The sequence below is a fragment of the Ovis canadensis genome, chromosome 5, assembly GCF_042477335.2.
Source record: "Ovis canadensis isolate MfBH-ARS-UI-01 breed Bighorn chromosome 5, ARS-UI_OviCan_v2, whole genome shotgun sequence".
Classification (NCBI taxonomy): Eukaryota; Metazoa; Chordata; class Mammalia; order Artiodactyla; family Bovidae; genus Ovis; species Ovis canadensis.
The window spans coordinates 20,432,529-20,448,561 of NC_091249.1; the positions used below are offsets into that span (position 1 = coordinate 20,432,529).

A 16,033-nucleotide genomic window follows, 5' to 3' on the forward strand; every position below is an offset into this window, starting at 1 on the left:
GGGCTCCAAGGGCCTTCCCATCACGCTGCCAACCCCAAAAGGTATCACCCCTGGACAGGGTGGAGGGCAGAGAGGGCACAGGTGACACAGGCCAGGCCAAGTCTTTATTTGAGTTTGGGCATGATGCGGATGAAGAGGATCATGCTGATGAAGATGAAGCAGACGACGATGAGCATGGCCCAGAGCAGCCAGTTGACTGACTTCTGTGTGTGCTGCTCCAGCCGCTCGGATTCCGTCTTCAGCTTTTCCAGGTTCTGGTCGGCCATCTTGAGGGAGTGTGACAGCGTCTGCGGGTGAGGCAGGGTGAGTGTCAACAGGACTGCGTCCAAGTGTCACCGCTTCCTACTGCACTGGGGCGAATCTGTATCTCTTGGCCCTTCCTAGTGCTGTTTCCTCCTCTGGGAATGCCATTTTTTACTTCTGCCAAACTCCTATTCATCCAGCTCAGTCCCAGCCATAGGGACCTTCTTCTGGGAAGCCTTCTTTGATGCCCCAAACCAGAGGCTCTAGGGTTCCCAGAGTCCTCATACCTGGTTGTCCTTCTTGATGACACTCTGGGCAGCCAGTGTGTTGGTCTTGAGGCTCCGGGCCAGGCCGAGCATCTCCTCTGCCAGCTTCTCCTGGAGGTTCTGGTGTCGCTGCAGGACGAGGTCTAGCTCAGCTGCTGACTGCTTCTCATCCCTTGGTGTGGGCCCTGACGCCCCACTGACCCCACAGATGGGTAGACCAGTGGGTATGAGATTGGGGTGGGGGAAAGAGGGAAGAGACCAACATGTTTTCAAGGGACCTAGAGGTTATAGTTCCAGCTACTGTGCTGCTTGGGGCTGTTTCTCCTTTTTCGCTTTGGCTTCTGGGAAAAGCATCCTCAGAAGTGGCTGTTCGTTAGTGTTTTTTTTTTTTTTTAATTTTATTATTATTATTGGCTTTACTGCTCAGCTTGTAGGGTCTTTTTCTCCAACCAGGGATTGAATTAGGCCCTTGGCAATGAAAGCACACAGTCCTAAGTACTGGACCACTGGGGAATCCCGATTGGTGGTTTAAATGCTCATCGTTGTGCTTTAGTGGTCCAACCTTTGTCCAACTCCCCTCTCCCTGCAATGCTCCCCAAGGGCTGAAGATACTCACGTTCTCTTCCTCACATCCATTTCGGGCTCTGAAAGCAAAACAAGCCAAGCAGGCAAAAAGGAAGAACTGGTTTGCTGTTTTCCAGCTTCCTGACCATTGCCCAGGATGTGTCTGCTACTCACAATGCCATTTCCCCTTCTGTCTGTTGCACAGCAGGTGCAGGAAGTCTTCCTCATCGGGCACCCCCACCCCGGCCCCGGGTCCTCTCTCTAGCCAGCCGTAGTCACTTGGGCTGGGAGTGTCCAACTCTGTTTCCTCTAGGGCCCCTTCCTGACACCCTTCCAGCCTTCCACCTTCAAGTGTGGAAAGGCCCCTGGGCACCGTTTCCCTGGGCTGCAAACACCCTATGGGAGCCAGGTTAGGCACGAGGGATGTGGGGCACTAAGGATATGTATCTGTCCCAGGCCTTGAGTCCTGTTCTGCTTATGCTGTCTCACCTTCACTAGAGTCCTGTGGGAAAAAAGGAGAGGCACAGAATCACCAACCATGCCATGCCCCCAGACCTGTCCTTTCTGCTTTCAGAAACTCCCCACCCTCAATCAGGACCCTGGACAAGTCCTGTGACCTCTGAGGCTCAGTTTCCTCATCTATAAACTGAAAACAAGGGTTCATATTTTGAAGGGTATTTTTCAGATCCACAGGAAGTGCTCACAGAGGTACCTGTCACCCTATTTCACAGCTGAAAAAAACTCACTGATGTGTGGTGAGGCGGGGCCAAACCTTGCTTCGGGCCAACTCTCCATTTTTGCCTTGTATGGAAACTCTTATTCATCTAGTAAAGCCCTGGCCACGATGCCCGTCTGTTGGGAAGCCTTGTCTGATGGTCCAGGTCCTGTCTGTTGGGTATCCTAGTCCCTGCACCGGACAGTGTTGTTCTGGCCACCTCCACGCACAAATTGCTGTCCCCACCTGAAGTTTTCCGAGGACGAGGGAGGGAGCCCTACCGTGCCTAGCAGCTCACTCCGCATCTCACTGGTGTACCGAGCCCGTGACTGCAGGTGTACTGTCTTCGTAGCGGGGACCCTTTCCCTGGCTGTAGTGGGCACTCGGCCAGGGGCCAGGAACTGGTTGGCTAGTGCCTTCTCTGAGGAGGAGGTCTGCAGAAGCGGGAAGGCAGCAGTCACCAAAGGGGCAGGCCCCAGGTGACCATGAAGGTTGACCAGGCAGAGGGGCCCCTGCTTACCAGTTTCTCTGCCTGCAGCATTCCCTTCAGAAAATCTACCTTCCGAGAATATTCATTGAGCACCTCCGAAGCCGGTTTGCTGGAAGGGGAGAAGAGGAAAAGGAAAGCCTACTGTGCCCAGTTGAGGGGAGGTTCTTAGCGGGAACTGGAGACCAGGGTTCTTGGTCTCCAGTAGGAGACTCAAGTTTGAGCCACTTGTGGCCGCCTGCACTCACCTCGCCTGTGCTTTCAGGGCCTGCAGCATGTCCTCGAGAGCTCCCACGTACTGGGGACAAAAAGTGGGGTGTCAGCCCAGTCCTCCCCCTATCCCTACATCCTGCTCAGAGAGATCAGAGCCAGCAAGGGGCGAGGCCAGGATGGGGGCGGGATTGAAACAGGAGGAGCCAAGTATCAGGAGGAGGGACCAGCTGAGCCTCAGGGAGAAGGCGGGAGAGCAGCAGGTGGACGTGGCCGGAACCAACCGGAAGGGGCGTGGCCACGCTGGCTGGCGGGGCGGGGGAGTCGGGCCCGGTGGCCTCTAGCTGCGGGGGCCACTCTCCTGGACTCGGGGTTTACGAGGAAACACGGAATTCCCTACCTTTTCTAGACGCCACTCGTCCGGGTCCCGTTTCTCCGCTGCCATCGCCTCGCAGCGGCACAGCAGCCGCACCAGGTTCAGCTCCAGCCTCGACGCTGCCATCACCACCCAGTGGTACTCCGCCCCTTCCGCCGGCGCCATCTTAAGAGATGGCGGAAGTGCCTTCCGTGGCCTCCTTCCGGTCGGAAGTGCCCTGTTTGCTGTCCCATTCTTGTTCTTGTTTAGGGTGGCGGAAGTAATGTCTTGTTTCAATGCGGGACACCATCCCGTCTGCATTTACTCCGGGATGAATCGCTTGCTTATTCTTGCCAGTGTCTTGACCCTTCCGGAAAGGTTGAAAGGATCAAGTCCTTCGGTGCCAGAAGACCCACATGCAAAGCGTGAAGTGCTCATTACTACCCCCCTCAAAATTCCTACCCCTCTCTCCGCTCCTTCCAGAGTTTTCCACTCTGAGCCCTTCTGCATCCAGGGAGTCTTCTCTGAATTCACGAGGAGAGGCCCTGACCTGGGACTTCGGAATCCAAGACTTAGGGGCTATTATTTCCGGTTCCAGCCCTGACCCTGACTCCACCTCCCGTCGTAGCCTTTTGCGAGTTTCTTAACTTTTTCTGGACCTGTTTCCGCTATTGGGAAACGGTTAGTCTGGCAGTGACATGAGCTAAACCTGGGAGCGTGAGGTGTGGCTGGGTCACCCTCAATGCCCAGACCCCCGTGGACAGAACCCCACCCGCGTCCTCAAGAAGTCAAGGCCCCTTGTTCGAGTCTCCCTCTGTGGGCCCTCCGAGTGAGGATGGGGACATCACAGGGGATGAAGCCTGGCATACATCCCTCAACTATCTCATCCTTCAGGTTACCTGTGTTCAGATCACATCAGTGGTCTTGGTGCCCTGTAAGTACTGTGGATGAGTCTAAACTCAAACTCAGGTTGTTGATGGGGTGGTGGGCCGGAGGGCGGTGCCGGGGAGCGGTTCTAGAGCCAGACAGGGCTTCCCAAGTGGCTCAGTGATAAAGAATCCACCTGTCAGTGCAGGAGACGGGAGTTCGACCCCCGGGTCAGGAAGATCCCCTGGGGAAGGAAATAGCAACCCACTCCAGTATGCTTGCCTGGGAAATTCCATGGACAGAGGAGCCTGGTGGGCTACAGTCCATGGGGTGGCAGAGTCGGACACGACTGAGCACACATCCACACATGCATGAGCCAGACAGGGCAGGGTCTGAATCCCCGGCCGCCCCATCCCAGCTGTGTGGCCTTGGCCTAGACCACCAACTCTTCAGCATGCGTCCCTTAAACTCAGGTTTGTCATGGTCTCCTAACTCCCCCACACCTACAAACCCTATCTGCCAACCAGTTACAACTGCCGATGTGGTTGCAACCTGGGAGCTTCTCTATTGGTGGTGATGGTGGTGGTGCTGTTGCTTCAGGCTCCAGTGGGTCCCCCAGGACCGACTCCCCCTCCCCCAAGGCAGATGGCCCCTTCAGCTGACATTTAAGCCCCAGCTGGGGAGGGGCTAGCTGTGACAGGAGGCAGCTCCCAGGACAGCAGGTTCTCCTCACTTCATGTGACTCTGCCATGAGCTGCCTGCCTCCTCAGCTTTCTGGATCAATAAAGAGCACTTCCAGGGATTCCGCTGGTGGTCCAGTCAAGCTTCCACTGCAGGGGGTGTGGGTTTGATCCCTAGTCAGGGAACTAGGCTCCTATAAGCTGCATGGCACAGCCAAAAAAATAAGCCCACCTCGCTTATGTGAAATTACAACAGGAGTTGGCTGGAGGAACAATGGAAGTCCTCCCAGACAAAGGGGCTCAATCCTTGCCCTGCAACATCGCCGTTTTTGGCTGAGGCTGCATGTTTGACCCCCACCCGCCAACCTGGAGCCTGTCTGAGTAGGAACTGCACGCAGACGCATCTTAGGCACTTTTTATTTCACATGGCCTGTGGGTGTCTCTTGTCCCAGACCTGGCGCCGTGGGTCCAGGTGTTGGGAGAGTGGGCTGAGCCTAAGAGGGGAATCCCCCTCTGTGCAGATGCCCAGACTCTCACTGTAGGTTTGCAGAGACATAACAAGCCCAGGCCTTGCCCTCCCTGCCCGTGAACGGTCCTGAGCTGCGGGCTCCTGTTCTGCCACATGCGGTGGGCAGTGCCAAGGTGGTCTTCTCTGTCCGGGGCACAACAGACCGAGGAGTGATGGCCACATTCGAGTATCCCTGGAATAATGTGAGGTCTGTGGCGCCTGGGGTGGAGGCTGCCTACCACCCTGTGTCCTGGCTCTAGCCAACAGTCTTGATCACCACGGAAGGCTCCACTGTTCCCTTGAATGGGCCAGATAGCCACTGGCGGGGACACAGTACAGGGCAGTCAGGGGCCACAAGTGTCCAAACCCCTCATGCAGAGTCCTAGCCCTTGGCCCCCTCAGCGTGGGTCTGAGCCTCCGAAGCTTGGCGGCTGTGTGGGCTTGCTCTGAAGACTCACATCCAGGTTATAAGGGAGATGCAGGGCATTAATATAAAAGTTTGTATATACACATATAAAAACAATTTGGTCTTCTGTTAAGGCTGTTACAGTTTAAACTTATGTAAACCATGCACAAAGAAACAGTGACCTTGAAAACGTACAAAAGGGGAGTTGGGAGATGCCGGGCTGCCTGCCATGATTCGGTGCTCTGATCGGGCGCCTCCGTGTGACGTGGGGGCTCAGCAAGGGTGGCTAGGCCTCAGCCGGCCTCTCCCCGCCTAAACTCACTTGGAGCCAGTGCCCACCTCACATCACTCTTGGAGCTTTCCATTCTGGATCCTTCTCAGATCGCTGAATGCTGGCTCTGGAGCTCTGGTGCCCAGCTCCGGGACTGGGCCATCCTCGGACGTGTGGATGCTGGCAACTGAGGGCCCTCAGCCATTGGCCTGGCCCGAGGAAGAGGGCAGGCAGTAGGTTGGGGGATCCGAATACCTCCGCTTGGCCCCAGGCGGCCTGTCATCCTTGTCCAGGGGCTCCTGAGGGCCCTGAGTGGGCAGGTGAGTGCCTGGCGTGATATACACGGAGTGTACCTGGTCTGGGCGGCGGGCCGGTGGCTCTCGGCGCCTCACTGTGGTGGCAGCTTCCTGGGTACCAGGCACTCGGCCAGGGAGATAGGAGGGCAGGCCAGGCGGAAGCTTGATGTTGGCCGTGGGCATGATCGGGGTCCGCCGGGGGGTCTTCACTCTGACCGTCATGAAGGACGACGGCCTTCGTCGAGGAGGGGCGGCCGCCTCAGGGAGGGGGCTCGGGGTGGGCGCGCCAGGGCAGGGGAGAGCAGGCGCGGGGGGCCCTTTTGAGAGACAGATGGCAGGGTTACTGCAGCTTCAGGACCGGAAGATGGACCCTCGCCCGGGGGCCTGCTGGGTGTGGACATGGGAAGGAAAAAAGCAGACGCTACCTTAATACTGACCTTCCGAGGCCCCCCTCCCAGCCCGCTCTTCCAACAGGCTCTCGGTGCTGGCCGATGTCTCTGAGTCCAAGTTCTCCTCGTCGGAGCCCCGAGGGTCCAGCTCTGGCAGCCGATACGTGATGTCCTCCCTGGGGATGAAGGGGTCACAGTGTCCAAGACTGCTCCATGGTGAAGGACTGCCCCGTGGAAAAGTGCCAGGCCAATAGGGGACAGAGTAGGTTATTCTGCTCCTCGATGGGACTCTCTGCCCCCTAGCATCCCAAACCACACCTCACCCCAGATGCCCCGGCTCAGTGAAGTTCATGTGAGCAAAGGGTCAGATTGGAGGGAAACCAGGCATCTGTGACTCAGCTAGTGAGGAGTCTCTGTCTCAGGACCTTAGCACATGCTGTCCCATCTGTCTGGAGTGCCCCAGCCTATTCCTAAGAACAGGATGCCCAGGTGGCCCGGATTACACCCGATCTCCTGGCATAATTTGTCAACTGCATCTCTGTTCATACGTCCACCCTGACTGGATAATAAACTGCTGGATCACCCTAGCTGAGGCCAACTTTAGGTTCAGGCATCGTCCCTGTGGCCTCTCCTCTCCCCGTGGACCACCATGATGGCCAAGTGGGGGGTTTAAACAGTCCTAGGCTGTGTTACAGGACAGCAGAGCCCCAAGAGATGGACCTTGGACCACAGGGCTGAGCCTAGCCCGTCAACCTCCTAACAGCCAGAGCCCCTCTAGTGCAGGGGCCAGTGGCCGGAGACCAGACAGGGCAGCTAAGGGTGGTGAGGGATCAGAGAGACACTTGCTTCTCCTCTTTGATGGACTGGATCCGCTCGATTAGGATCTCCTTCTCCCGATCCTCATCGCCACCAGCTGCTTCCTCCTCCTGCAGCACCCCCAGCTCCTCCGGGCCACTGCTGCTGCTCCCCCGGGCCTTGGGGTTCTTAATCTGCGGAAAGATGCAGCGTGTCTGGCCAGCCGCTCTGGGTGGGTGGGAAATCAGTGCTTGCAGATGGGGAGAGGGTGGTACGAGCAGCTCTGGGGGAGGTTAGTTCTGACAGGGAAGTCTAGGTTTAGTGAGGCTTCTCTGGGGATCATGCGGGGACCCAATGGCCAGTACTTGGCTGATTAGTTGTCTTCAGCACAGGCGATCAGCAGGCAATGAAGTTCCCCCAGCATGCACTTTCAGAGGTTAGGACACGCTTGACCTATTCTACGAGGACCCTAGGGGCCGAGAGGAACCCCAGCATGCACCGCGCCGGGAGACGTGAGGAGGGCGGACCGTAGGTGTACATACCAGGACCCCCTCATAGGGAGACGAAAACCCCAGTTTGAGAGGCCATGGCTGGGAGAGAGATAAGAGAGGTGACCACACAGGGCCACGACCAGGGCTTAAGTGTTAGTCATGGGCATAAGGCATGTCTGACTGTGGGGACAAGGACAGGGTCCTCCCACAGGAGCCTGAGACTGGCCCTTTATCCTCCTATCCGCCCCCCCACCCCAAGCCTCTTCTGCTGTGGGTGTTTCCCTATGGGTGGGGCCTAGGGTTGTGGCTGGAGAATGACCAAGAGCCCTACCAAGTAGGTGACAGGTTTCTCCCCCACTGCTGAGAGGAACAGCCGACCTTGAGGCTGGTCTAGGATGGTGGTCTTTTGGCCGAGGTGAGGAATCGGCCCCTAACCATGCTGCCACGAGGCCCCAGGTCAGGCTGACTGTGGCCAAGGATGTGTGCTGCAAGTGTGCGCTGGGCAGACAAGTGAGACTCCGCCCCTGCCCCGCCCCTGCCCAGCTCCGCCCCACCAAAGCCCCGCCCAGTACAGCTCACAGCATTCTGGCGCAGCAGAGAAAGCCTTCGAACGGCCATGCTCTCAGCAGCCTCCAGCTGGTTGATCTCCTCCATCTTCACTTTGTACTTCCTCATCTGTTCTTTGATCAGCATCTCCACGCACCTGTGGAGAAGGCTGCTCAGCTACCGGCCCGGGATGGCCAACGTGAGGGCCCCACATCTAGGGAGATGCTGGCCCAATACGGGCATGGTGGCTGAGGGAGAGACCCAGAGAGCAGGCAGGGCCACAGGCAAGGCTGTGGCTCCCATCGTGGCCCTGCTTCACTCGCTGTGTGATCTCGTGCACCTCACCCCACCTCTCTGAGCCTGAATCCGTCTTAATAAGCCTCCTCCTTTGAAGGAGGAAGTAGAGTACCATGTGAGCCATTTACCCCATGGGCTGTAGGCAGCTGGCCCCAAGGGCTCTAGAAGTCAGTTGTGACCCAAGACACCTCTGCTCAGTGGTCAGGGCCAGCCTGGAATGGTTGCGGGTCGGGGCAATGGTCAACACCAGGGCAGGGAGGGTGGGGCGGGATGGGATGGGGTCAGTTTGGATGGAGAGGCAGTCATGACTCAGGTCTCCTATTGCCACGATCACAGATAAAAACAGTAGCAAGTTACGTGCTGGAACAGGCTGGAAGACAATCTGTCAACACACATGGCTGCCGCGTAGTGTCAGGCCTCAGCGGGCGCTCCCCTCTGCCTGCCAGCTGCTGTTTACGCGTGGGGGAACACATGGTCAGGCATAGCCCTCAGGCCTGCCTGTGTTCGCCTGTGACACCACCCTGGGTGACAAGTTCTTACTTTTACAACTTACCACCTAAACAGTATCTTCTTAGTGATGGATGTCTGCTGACGCCCTTCTGAGTCCTTTCTCTTTCATTCATTTTAATTTTTTCTGGCCATACTGTGCAGCATGTGAGATCCTAGTTCCCTGACCAGGGATCGAACCTGAGCCCCTTGTATTGGAAGCTTGGAGTCTTAACCACTGGACTGTCAGGGAAGTCCATCCTCCTGAAGAACTTTCTGAGAATTTTGAAGATCATTTGGTGGGAAGAAGGAACCTTGAGACAATTGCTCCTTTTTGCTGCCAGTTCCCACTGTTCCCAGAGGCTGGGAATGTGGGGTTCACCATCTGTCCCTCACTCTGGACTGGGGATGAGGGATTTCTCCCTGGTTTTTGGGTTTTCACCCTCAAAAAAAAGCTCAGGAGTGATGCTCTTGCCACTGGAGGGGAGGTGCTGCCAGGCCTCCTCCTGAGTCTGGACGTGTGTCAGCCTCAGGATGCCCCCACAAGGCCCGGTTGCTTCTTGGCCTCGTCTGTCACAGGAGCCCTGTTTGCCCATCACAGCAGCCAGAACACTTTTAGACTTTGTCAGGAGTTTGGGTTTAGTGTGACTGTAGAAAGTCATGACTTTCTACATGACTTCAGAAGAAAAGGAAGGGTAGGGAGAGCAAATGAAGTCCATGGAGGACCCCAGTGCTCAGGACACCTCCTGGGGTGGTGGTGGTGGTTTAGCTGCTAAGTCGTGTCTGACTCTTTGCAACCCCATGGACTGTAGCCCGCCTGGTTCCTCTGTCCATGGCATTTCCCAGGCAAGAATACTGGAGGGGGTTGCCATTTCCTTCTCCAGGGGACCCTCTCCACCCAGGGACCGAACCTGTGTCTCGTGCATTACAGGTGGATTCTGTATCCACTGAGGAATCAGGGAAGTCCTCCTGGGTGTGTGTGTGCGTGCGTGTGCGTGTGTGTGTGTGTTTGGCTGCACTATGTCTTAGTTGCAGTACATGGAATCTAGTTCTCTGACCAGGGATCGAACCCGGGCCCCCTGAATTGGGAGTACGAAGTCCCCTGGGGTATGTGCTTCTGGGTTTTTCTCTGCGGGCACATTTACATGCTACCGAGGCTAGGCCATCCTAGGATTCTGGAGCGGGCTGTCCTGTTCAGTTGTGGGGTCCCTGGCTGGGTTGCTCTGGGTGTGTGTTGGGGGTAGGGGCTCTCGGTCCTGGCACTCACGTGGTGATTTTGAGGACATCCTTCATGCTGACCAGGGGGTCTGAGTTGTCAGGGCATCGCAGGAGGCAGGGCGCGAAGATGATGGCCAGCGCGCTGGGTGACATGCGGTTCACATCCTCGAGCAGGGCCACCCTGTGTGGCAAGCGGCAGTTAGGGGGTGGCTGCAGGGAGATCCCAAACCAGAGTCCAGAGGCTGGGGAGTCACTGTGGGGAAAGTGCTGCCACAGGTGGGAGGTAAGAAACGCTGGCTTCTGCAGGGCAGAGAGAAAGGTCCACAAAAAAGCTGGACCCCCCAACACAGGCTCATGCCTTGGCAGGGAGCCACCAGGGCACGCCAGCCCAGAGAATGCTACGGCGGGGCTCTCGCTGGGACCCCACCCTCCAGACAGCCGGCAATTAGGGCACGGGCACTTGCTTGACCAAGTGGAAGATGAGCCGCTCCAGGGAGTTGTGGTTGGCTTCTGGCAGGTGCTCCAGGACAGCATAGATGGCAGCCAGCTGCTCCTGCTTCTCTGGGAGCTCTAGGAGGGTCCCGGGTGTCAGAGACCTGCGGCCCCCACTCGATGGGCCCCAGGGTGCTTGCAGCCTCCCACTGTGTAGGGCCCGGGGCAGTGTGTGTGGCAAGGAGGCAGGGCCATAGAGCAGTCCTGGGCCCAGTCAACGCCTTGTTTTCTCACCTGGGGAGATGGGGGTCCCTCCTCCCTGACTGGCCGTAGCAGAGGCTCAAGCCTCTGGCCCCTGCCCTCAACCAACTGCCCACCCTCACCACAGTGGCGGGGACTCACCGACGGCATGGAGGAAATCACCATACTGGGCGAAGGTCATGAGGGGCTCGGGCAGCTCCCGCAGCCACTGCTTGAGCACCCCGGTGATGGCGTGGATGGGGAAGTTCTCCAGTTTGACTGCCATGGGGTCTGCAGGGTGGGCGCACGGCCAGTGAGCATGAGGAAGGCAGGCGGGCTGAGCCTGGAGCCCCAGGTGGCGCCCTCCTGCCCTTGACACTCACCCGTCTCCGGCCCCTTCCTCCCCCAGCACCCACCTCCCACATGCGTGCTCAGTTGTTCAGTCGTGTCTGACTGTGACACCATGGACTGTAGCCCGCCAGGCTCCTCTGTCCATGGGATTTCCCAGGCAAGCATACTGGAGTGGGTTGTCATTTCCTTCTCCAGGGCATCTTCCTGACCCAGGGATGGAACCCGGGTCTCCTGCACTGGAGGCAGATTCTTTACTGTCTGAGCCACCGGGGAAGCCCACCCACCTCCCCCAGCACCTACCTGTCTGCAGCGCCTGCCGGAGCTCCCTCGTGCGGTTGGCGGCACCCGACTTGCGGTAGAGGCCCTCGGTGTACAAGCCGTGCATCTCCACGTGTTCCAAAAGCTTCTCCAGCACGATGGGCACTGAGACCTTGTCGCTGGTCAGGCTGTCCACGCACACGCCAAAGTGGCCCGACTCAGCGCCTGGTTCGGTCTGTGATGGGCAGTGGGGACGGGTCAGGCCTGGGCTGGCTGCCTTCCCTGTCATCCCCTGGGCCTCCTCTGTGGCCTCTGGCCCTCCCTGCCCCTCCTTCTCCCCTGCAGACCTGCCAGAGGTGCTGAGCTGTGGAGGTCCCTTGATGGTCGCTGGCAAGGGGTCTCTAAGTGAAGTGCTGCAGCGCAGCACTGAGGACCCCACCTCCCCTGTGTGCAGGGGAGGGGTCTCCCTGCCCCTGGTGGTGCGGGAATGGGGCCGGGGTCTGAGATGCACACACAAGCCCGCCCCCAGCTTTGGGGGGGCCCCAGGGGCTGACAGGACCTGCCCCTGCCGCCAGCTCTGCGCTCCAGCCTGATGCCCAGCCTTTCCCCCACATCTCTCAGGACGGCCTCCCTCGGGTGTTCTGGAAAGTTCCCAGCCTCGGCAGGCTCACCTTCTTCCAGCACATGATGGAGCAGGTCTGAATCTTGTGCACACACTTCTTGTGGCAGGTGGTTTTGCACACTAGGAGGTCATGGCGGGGGTGGCGGGAGAGGGTGGTCACCAACAGTGCCTCAGGGACTCGGGGTCCCGCGGCTGCCTGTCCCGGGGTCTCGGGACAATGACAACCACCTGGGCATTTATTATGGACGTGAGGTGGCAGGCTGCTCCTCACACGGGCTGAGGGGAGAGAAAATTACCCTGGCCTGGAAGGAAAGCCAGCCCTGACTGGTTCCGGCAGGAAGACAGATGTGCTAGAGGCCTGTCTGACCCGGCCTGGGCTTCCAGGGGATGGCTGGGTTCCCACCCAGGCTTGGTCAGCTCCTGGCTGCCCGGGTGGGGGCCACTGGGTCATTCTGGGCGGCACTTGTCTCTCAGGGCCTGTGGGGACTGACTGGCTTTGCCTGGCACATGAGGAGGGGCTGGCAGTTCAGGCAGTGAGGGCAGCAAGAACAAATATGGCTCAAGGGGACCTGGCTACAGAGCTGGGGGAGGCCTTGGGGTCAGCTGAGGACTGGCCTCTGGCCCAGCACGACAGTAGCGGTGGGGTATGAGTGGGTGAGGTGCAGCCTCACTGCCCTGTGGTGAGGGGCACTGTTCTTTTTTTCTGTGTATTTATTTTTGGCCACATCCTGTGGTTTGTGGAACTTCCCTGACCAGGGATCAAACCTGTGCCCCCTGCATTGGAAAGGCGGAGTCTTAAACAATGGACCACCGGGGAAGTCTGGGGGTGGTGTTCTGAAAAGGCTGGCCCTGTAGCTGGGGTGAAGCCCCACAGCGAGGGGCTGGGGATGCAGTCGGGGGTCAGAGGGTGTGGGGCGGGTGTCTGGGGGTAGGCCGGGGGTAGGCCGGGGGTGCGGCGGGGCAGGGGGCAGGGGAGGGGCACTCACCGCTGCAGAGCAGGGCCTTGTCCATGAGCCAGATGTAGGAGAGGCACTGCTCACAGGACTGGGGGATGCTCACTTGGTAGCTGACAAACACGTGCCCATTGTGCTGCAGGACCTGTGGGGGCGGGGGGGGGGGGGCTGCGTGGGCAGGTGGACCCCCGGAGGCACCGGGGCGCCACCTGGTGGGGATGCCTCCCATCTCCCATGGCATCTCAGGATGGGGATCCCTTAGGGCTGGGTGGGAAAACGCACGCTTCCCTGGGTGCGTGCGCGCGTGCACACACACACGCCCCCATGCACGCGAGCACACACATACTCACAGCGCGTTCTTGCTTCCGCTTTTTCTTCTGAGCTTTGCTCTGCTGTGAGAGAGCACAGAGGCCAGGTCTGCGTGGGGCCCCCTGGGGATACTGCCCCTCCCCAGTGACGTGGGCACAGGGACCCTCCCGCACCCAGAGCGGCTGCACCCACCTTGGGAGGCTCGAAGTCGTTCTTGGTGTACCCACGGGTGAACTCGTCCAGCAGTGACTGGAAGAGGTTGAGGACCAGGTTGGTGTCCTTCTCGCCGCGCTCGGCTGCCAGGTTGTTCACGACGATCTGGTAGTTCTCCGTGAGGTCCTTGTAGCCCACGTGGATCTCCACGTTCTGTGGGAATGCAGGCTGTGACCCTCCCGTAGGACGGACGGATGGCGGCGTCCGGGCTGGGGAGGGGTGGGGGCAGCCTCGGGGCCCCTCCCCGGGGCTGGGCTGCACGTACGGGCAAGGAGTACATGGTCTTGAGGTGGCTCCGGAACTTCTCGGTGGCTTCGATGAATAAGCTTTCAATGGCAGTCTTCTGGGAACGCAGGTCATTCACCTGGAGAGGGAGGGAGAGACGTGCTGACCCCGTGTTGCCTGGAGCTGGGCGTCTGGGTGGTCACCGCTCTGCCCTGTCCCAGGTCCTTCCCTGGCTCCCCTGGGAGCTATTCGGGCCCTCCTGTCAACCCTGGTCTCTCTGGGATCACTTACTGTGGGTGTTGAGCAGCAATCTTGGCTTCCCCAGCTCGGTGCTGGGAACACTTCCCAGTTGTGAGAACCAAAACCATCTGCAGATGTTGCCAAGTGTCCCCTAGGGGCAGACTCAGCCCTGGCTGAGAAACCCTGGTTTAACGGGGCCCTTCCTGCTGCCCGGCACAGGTGCTTACTCCTGGCCACAGCCCAGGACTGGGGCTGCCTCACATAGCCTGATCATTTCAAGATGCCTCCCCCTTTGATGGGTGTCTTAACCCTTTATTGTTCCTATCAGCCTGATGGCTCCCTCTGAAGCCCTCAAATGCTGCTCTGTTGGCTGTGGGGCTGCCTGAAACTGAGGTGTGAACACACCTGATCTCACCTTTACTGCACAGGTGACTAAGTCAAGTCAATTGCGACCCCATGGACTGCAGCCCGCCAGGCTCCTCTGCCCATGGGATTCTCCAAGCAAGAATACTGGAGTGGGTTGCCACGCCCTCCTCCAGGGGATCTTCCTGACTCAAGTATGCAGCCCTCATCTCTTACACCTCCTGCACTGGCAGGTGGGTTCTTTACCACTGGTGCCACCTGGGAAGCCCCTCTAGTACACAGTAAGTGCTCAATCATTGCCTTGCACTGAATGCATTTTGTAAAAAAAAAAAATTTTTTTTTTAAATTAATTTGCCTGTGCTGGGTCTTGGGGGCTTCCTAGGTGGCTCAGTGGTAAAGAATCCACCTGCAATTTAGGAGCTGTAAGAGAATTGGCTTGGATCCCTGAGTCGGGAAGATCCCTGGGAAAAGGAAATGGCTACCCACTCTTGCCTGGAAAATTCCCTGGACAGAGACTGGTGGGCAACAGTCCACGGGGTTGCAGAGTATCGCACACAACCGAGCATGCACGCAAGCTGGGTTTTAGTTGTGGCGTGTGGGATCTAGCTCCCTGACCAGGGATTGCACCTGGGCCCCCTGCAGCGGGAGCTCAGTGTCTTAATTGCTGGACCACCAGGGAGGTCCCCAAAAGTGTTCTAGATAAAGTAATTTGTGCACAATCAACTGCAGTTGCGTGGTAGGGCGAGGAAAGGCCACAGGACCTAGGAACAGCCTGGTGGCACTTGTGTGTCTGCTGTTCCACTTAGAAGGTTATTCTGGAGGCCAGCTGCTTCCTCACGCGGAGAAGGCAGGAAACGGCCCCCAAGGGGCGCCGTGAGACAGCAAACCGAGTGTCTGCAATCGGCAGAGCTCAAGCACTCTGGGCAGGGACTACAGAAATAGATGCATCTGCCGGGCACCCAGCCCACGTGACACGCCCGTGTACTCTGGACGACTTCAGCGGGTGAAGGGTGGTGCTAGGTCCCGGAATCAGACGCTTCGGGTATGACCGGCTCCTCACACTCTGTGCAGGCCTTGTAGTAAGGCACACATTTGCCGGTGTGTCAGTATGTGTACAGAACAGGATGACTGCAGGTGATCTCATGGGAATCCTAGCTGGGTTTTGTAGAAAACCAGCAGATGCCAAACACAGACAGAAGCATGTGATCTCCAGTACCTTCTATGTGTTGGAACCACGGACCTGGCCTTTCTGTCCCCACACGATAAGGGCTTTGGTCTGGGGCCGCTCTGCGTAGGGCCCCCGCCCCCAGTGTTCCCAGCCCAGGGCCCCCACCGCCCACCTTGTTGAGCAGGAATTCATCCAGGTACTTGAGCTCATTGGCGTTGGTGATCTGGCGGAACACGGACTCTCGCCACTTCTCTGACACCGTGATTTTGCCAATCTTGAGGTTTCGGTTCTTCTTCCCTTTGCCTCCTGGCTCCTTGGGGTGCTTCTCACCTGTGGCATAAGGGTGCTGGTGGCCGGAGGGGACTGGAGGCGGGGGGGAAGGGGGCAGGAGAGGCTAGTAGGCGTGGTGGGTTTCTGGGGAGGACGCGGTCACCAGCATGGGGAACTAGGGCCCCCACGCCCCGCACACTGAGTTCTGTAGCCAGAAAGTGCCTCTGGGGATGGGGACCAGCCTGAAACCGTGTGACCAGGGCTGGCCCACAGCTGACTCAGGTCCTCGCCTGGGACGA

General features: G+C 58.5%; 2 protein-coding genes and 1 long non-coding RNA gene across 21 annotated transcripts in view; 1 reads left to right on the top strand and 2 right to left on the bottom strand.

Moving 5' to 3' along the window:
* Positions 1 to 85: 85 nt before the first annotated feature.
* Positions 86 to 3,440, bottom strand: USE1 (unconventional SNARE in the ER 1). Of its 4 annotated transcripts, XM_069589133.1 has the most exons (9): positions 3,303 to 3,440; positions 2,886 to 3,207; positions 2,524 to 2,573; positions 2,309 to 2,387; positions 2,070 to 2,222; positions 1,563 to 1,575; positions 1,126 to 1,153; positions 531 to 705; positions 86 to 287 (listed from the first exon to the last, which is right to left on the bottom strand). In XM_069589133.1, exons 2-9 carry the CDS (start codon positions 3,159 to 3,161, stop codon positions 105 to 107), a joined length of 957 nt encoding a protein of 318 aa, XP_069445234.1. In that variant the 5' UTR covers positions 3,162 to 3,207; positions 3,303 to 3,440; the 3' UTR covers positions 86 to 104. The 4 variants fall into 4 exon arrangements, with proteins under 4 accessions (XP_069445234.1, XP_069445233.1, XP_069445236.1 ...); XM_069589132.1 differs by having other exon boundaries at positions 2,886 to 3,418; XM_069589135.1 differs by lacking the exons at positions 86 to 287; positions 531 to 705; positions 1,563 to 1,575 and having other exon boundaries at positions 791 to 1,153; positions 2,065 to 2,222; positions 3,303 to 3,430.
* LOC138440144 (uncharacterized) lies at positions 2,780 to 12,074 on the top strand. The gene is made up of 2 exons (XR_011256927.1): positions 2,780 to 3,774; positions 11,309 to 12,074. It is a non-coding gene; the product is annotated as an uncharacterized lncRNA (long non-coding RNA).
* MYO9B (myosin IXB) overlaps positions 4,789 to 16,033 on the bottom strand; it is a 106,769-nt gene continuing 95,524 nt past the window's right edge. For 5 of the 16 annotated variants that reach the window (XM_069589125.1, XM_069589116.1, XM_069589124.1 and 2 more), the window contains 15 exons: positions 15,637 to 15,794; positions 13,734 to 13,832; positions 13,448 to 13,621; positions 13,297 to 13,338; positions 12,980 to 13,091; positions 12,043 to 12,113; positions 11,414 to 11,606; positions 10,925 to 11,053; positions 10,555 to 10,660; positions 10,140 to 10,271; positions 8,123 to 8,246; positions 7,595 to 7,642; positions 7,104 to 7,246; positions 6,306 to 6,433; positions 4,789 to 6,185 (listed from right to left, as the gene is read on the bottom strand). In XM_069589125.1, coding sequence (XP_069445226.1) covers positions 5,770 to 6,185; positions 6,306 to 6,433; positions 7,104 to 7,246; positions 7,595 to 7,642; positions 8,123 to 8,246; positions 10,140 to 10,271; positions 10,555 to 10,660; positions 10,925 to 11,053; positions 11,414 to 11,606; positions 12,043 to 12,113; positions 12,980 to 13,091; positions 13,297 to 13,338; positions 13,448 to 13,621; positions 13,734 to 13,832; positions 15,637 to 15,794 — 2,075 coding nt within the window. In that variant the 3' untranslated portion in view covers positions 4,789 to 5,769. Of the gene's footprint in view, positions 6,186 to 6,293; positions 6,434 to 7,103; positions 7,247 to 7,594; positions 7,643 to 8,122; positions 8,247 to 10,139; positions 10,272 to 10,554; positions 10,661 to 10,924; positions 11,054 to 11,413; positions 11,607 to 12,042; positions 12,114 to 12,979; positions 13,092 to 13,296; positions 13,339 to 13,447; positions 13,622 to 13,733; positions 13,833 to 15,636; positions 15,795 to 16,033 lie in introns of all 16 variants that reach the window. The other 11 variants (XM_069589120.1, XM_069589119.1, XM_069589123.1 and 8 more) reach the window with 8 other exon arrangements.